General features: G+C 38.7%; 1 protein-coding gene across 1 annotated transcript in view; it reads right to left on the bottom strand.

The window, feature by feature from the left end:
• Positions 1-1,071: 1,071 nt before the first annotated feature.
• SLC16A10 (solute carrier family 16 member 10) overlaps positions 1,072-9,312 on the bottom strand; it is a 126,703-nt gene continuing 118,462 nt past the window's right edge. Inside the window, exons 5-6 of the mRNA XM_036247715.1 lie at positions 5,017-5,245; positions 1,072-2,082 (exon numbers count right to left, since the gene is read on the bottom strand). Coding sequence (XP_036103608.1) covers positions 1,850-2,082; positions 5,017-5,245 — 462 coding nt within the window. The 3' untranslated portion in view covers positions 1,072-1,849. The remainder of the gene's footprint in view (positions 2,083-5,016; positions 5,246-9,312) is intronic.

Here is a 9,312-nt window from a genome sequence, read left to right as displayed (position 1 = left end):
ATTTAAATCCTATTAAAAATAGATTCCACATTAGTTTTTATATACTTTGAACTTCCAAGGTTGCAGATAAGAAGTTAATGCTGAAAGGAAAAGTTACTGGGTTTTCTATCTGTTTAATCAGCTGTCTCACTTGCCTCCAGCTTCCTGTGTGCCACACCTCCCTACACCCCGTCACTATAAATCCATATGCGTTCCAGGCATCTCCATCCTTAGCTGGAGACAAGTAATGGAAGTATTCTGCCTTTCAGAAACAATAGTTGCTGAAAAGTAAGTAGGGAGATAACCGAATAACTTTCTCTCCTTACAAAGAATTTAGAAACAGGTGGATCCTGGAGGCACTTTAGAAAAAGACAACATTCGCCCTGGCCAGGTGGCTCAGTTGGTTAGAGCATCATCCTGATATGCCAGGGTTGTTGGTTCAATCCCCAATCAGGGCACATATAAGAACCAACTAATGAATGCATATAAATAAGTCAAAAACAAAGTGATGTCTCTGTGAACAAGCTACATTTGAGAAGATCTAATATACATCTATATTTAAGATTTAAATATACTTTGCATATTATTAACGTTTAAAGACCTAAATAAGAAACAAAAATGTATCAAGTATAATTTCAGGGATGAAAAAAGTGTTCCAAATTTTTGTAAATGAGTATGGGTCATGACATGACTTTAGTTTTAATTTTAGGTCCCTAAAACTCTAATAGCTTGCTTACAATGGTCTGTGTATAAATTAAAAAAGTACTGGCAATGCTAATAGGGAATACACTAGAAAAAAATACATACGAGTGCAAATTTCTGCCAGAAAGTTTTGGAAATGTAGGAATTGTTTCTCTTTATAAATGCCTTTAAACTTTCAAGACCCATTAATTTCATAAACCAATTTGAGCAACTGTGTCTATCAGAAATAGATATTTTCTTCACAAACACAAAAATTAATTTTTTCCCATTGTGTCTGAAACTGCAGCCTGACAACATGCTGAATGAGGCTTTGTTTAAATTTCAGGTCCTAGTGCTAACATATTCAGAAGTCAGAAAAATTCTGTTAAAACTGTCAGAGTATTTTTCATTCATTCTATTTAACTTTATTGTTACAATTTAAACAAATTCAGAAATTTAGGGCATTTGTGGCGACTCAAGTAAAACACACTGCAAAGCCAAAGGGAATAAATGTAAATGGAAGAAATGCCTGATTTTTGAACTGCGCTGCCCTTATGAACACGATCCTTTTCATCTCACATATTCATTTTGAACGCACTGTTAGCATCTGCTCCAAGAAATCCCTGACAATAGAGCATGTCAGAACACCTTCATTTCAAAGTCTATTTAACAGCAGGCAGGCAGGGAACTTCAACACAGACTTAAGGTTTAGGTAGATCTCACATTATCTAGAATCCAGGCTTAAATTTTGTAAACAGTTTCCAAATAGCAGAAGAAATTAAAATAGAGATAGATACCAGAACTAAAAACAGCATGAGACAACAAACAATATTCCCAGTTCTAACCAAACTACAACCTTTTCAGTATGGCTTGAGGTATTAAATATTTGTAGAAGCTAAATAGCATTCACAGTTTCCAAAGTTACTTTTTACTGAGACAGGTTCAAATTCTCATATTTGACTTTCAGACATGTTTTCATGGACCAGAGTATCTGTCCTCAGACTCATGTAAATATCAGACAGCTATTCAGTGGCAGAAAAGGGTTCTTGTAGTAGTAAGTGTTCTATTTTCCATTATTATGCTATTGTTAGGATGTGATTAAAAAAATAAGAAATTTGCAATTCATATAAAAGGAAAACTTGCTTAAACTTCTAAAAGCAAGTCCAGTCTGGTGAAGGTATATAAGACATTAAATAACAGAGTCAGATTCTTTCTTAAAGATTCCAGATGAACTTGACAGCAGAGAGTTCTGGTTTTCCAGCATTTTCTCCATCTTTTCTTCTCCAGTAGTTTTATTGGTCTTTCTTTGCTTCTTACTATGGATCCAGGGAATAAAACAAAGGACAGCACCTCCAATAAGGGGAGGGATTCCAGCGAGGTAGAATGCCACATTATAGGAACCCAGCTTGTCACGAAGTAACCCTGGGAAGGGAAAAAACTGTCACCAAGAGAGAACAAGTGTGGCTCTTCGGGGGTCTCAGATCAGTCACACTGATGGCTTGCCTAGTTCCAACCGAATAACTTCATCTCAGCAGAACTAGTTCAAACATCTCAGATTATTAAACATTTTTTTTAGAAAATGTGTCTGAAATAGCCCTGGCCGGTTTCTCAGTGGTTAGAGCATCAGCCCTCGGACCAATAAGCTGTGGGTTTGATTCTGGTCAAGGGCACATCCCTCGGTTGCAGTTGGTCCCTGGCCCTGGTCAGGTCACGCAGGAGGCAACCAGTCGATGTGTCCATCTCACATCTATGTCTCTGTCTTTCTGTCTCTCTCTCCCTCCCTTCCTCCCACTCTGTCTGTGATAAAATGGAAAAATATCCTCAGGTGAGGATTAAAAAAAGAAAATGTGCCCTGGCCAGTTTGGCTCAGCGGTTAGAGCATCAGCCCACGCCGGGTTCAGTTCCTGCTAAGGACACGTACCTCAGTTGCAGTTCATCCCCGGTCATGTGGGTGGCAACCAGTTGATGTGCCTCTCTCACATCAGTGTTTCTCTCTCTCTCTCCCTGCCTCTCTCCCTCCCACTCTATCTGAAGATAAATGCAAAAATGTCCTCCGGTGAGGATAAAAAAAAAGAAAGAAAATGTGTCTGAAATATAAGCCTTTTCTAATATGAGGGAGGAAAAGACCTCATATCTTTAATATTGTCACAGACTGCAAGCCTCTGGGTTTTTATACCAAGATATTACATGGAAAACATATTACAACCTAACTTTGGCTTTCTCAAAACCCTTCAGAGGTCTTTTGGGGCATTCTGACACATGATGTAACGGTGGACAGACCACCAAGCTGAAACTTCTCACACACTTCAAAATATCTACATTTCAAGCCTCTCTTGGGCCTACTTGTTTATAAAATAACATTAAACTATTTAAAATTATAATTCAAAATCATGAAAAATTATAAATCTAAGTTAGGAAGAAAAATGCTATTAAATACATTTTGTAAAGATGACTAAGGTTTGTCAGCACATGAGAGGAAAATATGAGAATCTATGTGTGGCAGTCTAATAGATCCTTGGGTTCTGCTTCTGAAAAATGTTATTTAGCATACTCCTTGTATCTAATTTTCTAATACAATCCAAATTTTAATTAGTTATCTTAGTGTATTTATTTATTTATTTATTTATTTATTTATGGTACGTGCCCCTAGCGGAAACCAAACCCAGGACTCTCTGGTCCACAGGCCGATGCTCCAACCACTGAGCCCAACCAGCCAGGGCGTGTTTTTATTTTTTTAATATTATTTTATTGATTTTTTTTTTTTTAGAGAGAGGAAGGGAGATAGAAACATTGATGTGAGACAGAAACATCGATTGGCTGCCTCCTGCACGCCCCCTATTGGGGATCGAGCCGGCAACCCGAGCATGTGCCCTGACTGGGAATCGAACCAGGACCTCTCAGTCCATGGGATGATGCTCAATCCACTAAGCCACACCAGCTGGGCAGTTATCTTAGTGTTTTTAGACTTTTTAAACTTTTACTATACAACGTCAGTTATCTGAAATATTTAGGGAGCACAATGTACTAAATATCTGACTGCTGAGGATTGTCCTGTTAAGTACCAACACATTTAAAAAAGTGTACATTCGCCCTGGCCAGTTTGGCTCAGCAGTTAGAGTGCCAGGCTGTGGACCAATGAGTCACAGGTTCAATTCCAGTCAGTTTGTCCCTGGCCTGGTTGAGTCATGCAGGAGGCAACCAGTCAATGTCTTTCTCACGTCAATGTTTCTCTCTGTTTTGTTCTCTCTCCCTCCCACCCCCTCTATCTGATGATAAATGGAAAAATATCCTCAGGTTGAGGATTAAAAAAAAAGTATACATTCCTTCTGGATGGAAACCCAAAATATAGAATATATCTAAATATGTGATATTCCTATCTTCTGAATCAGAATATTTCATATATAATGAACCATTCATCCTTATGAATACTAATTATTTTGTTTGGCTATAACACTGAGATCCCTCAAAACCTCCTGGTGAGTGAGAGGCTTTCTACTGCCAGTTGCTGTGTTGCTCTGCCTGCTCTGGAAGTTTCCTGTTACCTCCTTTATTCTTGGTCTGTTATCAGTTACTGCTAGTAGCAAACACCATTCCTACTAAAGTGCTGCTTGTCATCTACTGTGGACTTGGAAACCCTAAAAAAATGAAGTTTGTATGATATAAAAAGTGTGGCCAGTGGGGGAGAGGGGAAGGACTGGAAAGTTCTTCAGGGAAACTGTGGCCTCTAGAACTTAAATTTTATTTGGTCTGCACAGTGGTGACTTTTCTTGCTTGATTCATGACTAGGTTCCCAATGGCAAAGTTGCTAGATACATGTGGTTCTGGATATAAGAATAAATTGAGCTGAACTTTGAGCCCTTCAGGTGCCAGACACAGATGATAGTACACACATATAAATTTTATCAAATCTTCTCATCATAATAATTCACATTGGCACCCAAGTAATACTGAACATAAGACATCTTTATACTATCATTCAGAAGATTTCTAAAGGTGAAATTCACATAACATAAAATTAACCATTTTAGTGGCGTTTAGTACTCTTGTTTAGTTCTGAAAGGTCTTCCATCACACCAGAACAAAACTCCATTCCCATTAAGCAGTTACTCCTTAATCCCCTTCCCTCCAGCCCCTGGCAAGCACAAATCTACTCTCTGCCTCTATGGATTTACCTCTACTGGATATTTGACATAAATGGAATCATGCAATATGTGACAATTTGTATGTGGCTTTTTGTAGCATGCAAAAACAAAAGACCGGTAGCTAATAAATTATATATTTATACACAAATGAGACTTAGGACCTGTAGTAAAAATGCTATGAATTCTATAATTACTGGAGAATAGTTACATTTACCTGCAATGGGTGGGCCCATAGTCATGGGTATAGACATGAATCCGAGCAGAAATCCAATTGCTTGGGAAACATCCAGGGCACCAACTAACTCAAAGGCAATGGGGGCCATAATTGAAATGAAGCATCCATCGAAGAGGCCCATGATGAGACAGACAGCTATGAGGGCCCCAAAGGCATTACACAGGGGGATCATCATGGACATCAGACCAATGAAGGCAAAGGAGAGTACCTAGAACAGACAACACATGTCAACTCTGATTTCAGGAAAAGTGAATGTTACAATCACTGAGCAACATGTTTAGAACTTTCAAGTAGTTATAGGTTAGTCGCCTCTTTGGCCACATTCACCTTGATTTTATATACATAATCAACTTCTATAATCATCTCCACTGAGTTCCTTCAGCACTTTCTCAGTATTTTCATTATGGCAGCGATTTTCTACCCTTTTCATCTCATGGCACACATAAACTAATTACTAAAATTTTGTGGTACACCAAAAAAATATATTTTTTGCTGATCTGACAAAAATTGGTACACTTTTGAGTCATTCACACTGGACACCTACTGTGTTGGCTGTTGTCATTTTATTATTTGACAATCTAAGGGAAAAGAGGTCAGTGCTCCTGACTGAATAGTCAGGTACTGCATGTTTTAAAAATTCTTGTGGCACACCAGTTGAAAATTGCTGCATTCAGGGACAAGAAGAAAATAACAATTTTTATATATTTACTTTCCCTTCTAGACTGTAAGCTCTCTGAGGTCAGAATCTGTACAAGTCACCTTTGAATTAGACATTTATAAGGTTTAAAGATCTTGCACCTGGTCAGTGCTCAAGAAATACTAGTTCTCTGAATATCAGCTCAAATTCATTCATCAAACATTTGATTCTTAGCCCTGGCTGGGTAGCTTAGGCAGTTAGAGTGCTGTCCTGATATGCCAAGATTGCAGGAGCAATCCTCGGTCAGGGCACACACATGAAGTCAACCAATAACTGTATAAATAAGTAGAACAACAAATTGATCTCTCTCTCTCTCTCTCAAAAAATCAATAAAATAAAATTTTTATTTTAGATTTTACCTTTGAAATTATATACACTTTATTGGTATCAGTCCTCTCAAAATGAAAGTAGACCAACAAGATCAGTTCGTTTGTATTTTCAACTTCTTTTTCTTTATTGATTTTAGAGACAGAGGAAGGGAGGGAGAGGGAGAGAGAGACAGAAACATCGACTGGCCACCTCCTGCATGCCCCTCACTGGGAATCTGGCCCATAACCTAACTGCCCATAACCTAACTGGCCCATAATCAAACCGGCGACTTCTCGGTACATGGGTCCATGCTCAACCTCTGAGCCACACTGGCTGGGCAGTATCAGTTGTTTACATCCTAGAGCTTTCAGTTTTGGAAATATGGTGATGTAAGGTTTAGATATTTAAATAATCAATACAGAACGCACTGCTGCTGATATTCCAGACATGATGAGTATATTCAGACCTAATGAGAGAGATTAGAATAAGTGACTATGGCCCTGGCTGGTGTGGTTCAGTGTTAGAGCATCTGTCCTCAAGGGTTCAATTCCCAGTCAAGGGCACATACTTGGGTTGCAAGTTTCATCCCAGTTCCCCAACAAGGCACATATGGGAAGCAACCAATCGATGTGTTTCTCTCACATTGATGTTTCTCTCTCTCTCTCTGTCTCTGTCATTCACTCTCCCTCTCCTTCCCTTCCACTATCTCTAAAAATCAATGGAAAAAATATCCTCTGTTGAGAATTAACAAAAGAAAAAGTAACTATGATTTGATATGTATTATATAAATATGTACTGAATTTGATTCAAATACCAATTAAGTTTTGTCATAGGAAATATATGATGCATAATATGTAATAAAAACAATAAACAGTCTACAATAACATTCTAAGAACTAGTTCAGGTAATCCAATTTTATTACTTTATTGTATAAATGAATATAATTATTATTATCAAAGAATATTTTCAAACATTATGTCTTCTGGTGATACATTGCAGATGTACCCTATTTAAGTACCCTAGAGTTAATGTTGAGAAATATTTTGAGACACTGAACACGTTCATTTCAGTGTTAGAGTAGTCAATAGAATTAAACACCTAATTTTCCTGCTCCTGTGCTATGCGAATAAAACCTGTTCCTACCCTTGGGTTGTGGGAAGATGAACATGTAAAAATGTGTACGAGAAGTGTTCTAGATGTTGCCATAGTTGTATATTCAAAGTATGGTGGATACAAAAAAAGAAGAAACAGACAATTCAATAACTTTTTTAGGCAAAGAATGAATTAGATCTGAATAATTTATAGTAAGCAGAATATTTTTAAAAGCATCAGGGTTGTCCTGGCTGGTTTGGCTCAGCGGTTAGAGCATCGGCCTGCGGTCCGGAGAGACCCAGGTTCGGTTCCCGCTAAGGGCACGGCCCTCGTTGGTCGTGCGGGTGGCAGCCACTCGATGTACCCCTTTCACATCGATGTTTCTCTCTCTTTCTCTCTTCCTCTCTCTCCCTCCCACTCAATCTGAACAAAAAATGGAAAAATGTCCTCAGGTAAGGATTAAAAAAAAAAAGCATCAGGGTTTTTTCAAGTATGCATATAATAGCAACTATCATTTATTTAGTGATTTTTAAATGCCAGGCATTGTTTTAAGAGTTTTAGATGGTGATCCTCATACCAGCTTTCTGAGGTGGGTACTCATATCATCCCATTTTACAGATGAAGACAGTGATGCTAGCAGAGGTTTAATAACGTGACCATGGCACAGACAGAGCCAGCCAGAACCCATGGCCTGCGTGGGCGGTATCAGGAAGCTGATGAAAACTGTTCCTAGAGGGAACCCTCCAATGACTATGGGGTGGGGAGGAAGGGAGAGACCATATGAAGCAGCCATCTGGACCATCATCTTCATCTGTTCTGTTTTTCCTAACACCCGCTCGGCACACCTATAGCATACCAAGCTTGACAGCACGCCGCAGGGCAGCCCTCACAAGCTCGGTGCGCATCAGGACCACCGGTGGGGAGTGGGAGTAGGAGTGGGAGATCCAGGTGTGGCAGTGCTCACAAGTCCCCAGGTGACTTTAGCAGAAGTATGCTTTGAAAAAGGTTTCAAACTCCAAGTTATGTCTCTTTTTTGGTATTCATACCATAGAGCTGAGTAAAATTTTCTTCTTCATTATGAAAATATGGCTTTCTGGTAGAATTACAATTAGTTTCAGACTGAGTTGGCTATTTGAAAAACAAGTCGAGCATTTCACATTTTCTAAAAAACACAATCTCCCCATTCTCCTGATTTAAAAATTTTCTACTTAAAAATCTTATTCTCCAACCCAACCCAGCGTTTATGAAAACGCAAGCAGTGAGTAATTACTGAGTTCACAGTCAGGTAGGTGGAAAGAACTAAGGCTCAGAGGGACCAGGTTCTAGCTCTCTGTGAACTTGAGCAAGCAGACTTCCTGATGCTTTCCACTGATACAAAAAGAGGCCTAAAGATAAATCAAAATTAGAAAGTGGTCTGAAATTAACAGTAGGTAAAGGTTAAAGGAGTTATTTTTTTGCACAAAAAACTAACCAGAAAAAACCCTAGTATTCTTCATTGTAGATACATAGTAACTCTACCTACAAACATAAGAGGAAATAAATATGGAAGTCATTTGACCCTTAGAAATATATCTATCATCACAAATTCCAGGGAATCTAGAATAAACCTTTAGGACACTATGGGGCCAGATTCAATGGGTTTATTCCAAACATTCCCAATCACACCACTGTAATTATACTAGGTTAGCTTTAGGAATCTTTTTTTTTTTTTTTAATGTACTTCCTATTCTTTTCCTATTTTGTTCAGCACAAAGCTTTAGGAGAAGAGAACCAGAGTGAACTATTAAAAGCCTACATACTACTTGGTACAAAGTGAATTTTGCTCAATAAATGAATGTTTCTTGAGCTGATTTATGTAACATGAGAACCAGACACTTTACTTTTGGTAGTTACCCTGATTTTTCTATTCACTTTTTTTTTTTAATTCCCACCCGAGGATATTTTTATATTTATTTTCAGACAGAATGGGAGGGAGGGAGAAAGAGGGAGAGAGGGAGAGAGGGAGGGAGAGAGACATCAGTGTGAGAGAGACACATTGACTGGTTGCCACCCGCACAACCCCAACCAGGTCCAGGGACAAACTGCAACCAAAGTACATGCCCTTGTCTGGAATTGAACCCAGACCTCTTTGGTCCACAGGCCGACACTCTAACCACGGAGATAACCGGCCAGGGCTA

This window comes from Molossus molossus, unplaced genomic scaffold (genome assembly GCF_014108415.1).
Source record: "Molossus molossus isolate mMolMol1 unplaced genomic scaffold, mMolMol1.p scaffold_m16_p_8, whole genome shotgun sequence".
NCBI classification, from domain to species: domain Eukaryota; kingdom Metazoa; phylum Chordata; class Mammalia; order Chiroptera; family Molossidae; genus Molossus; species Molossus molossus.
This window is presented reverse-complemented; position numbering and strand designations above follow the sequence as displayed.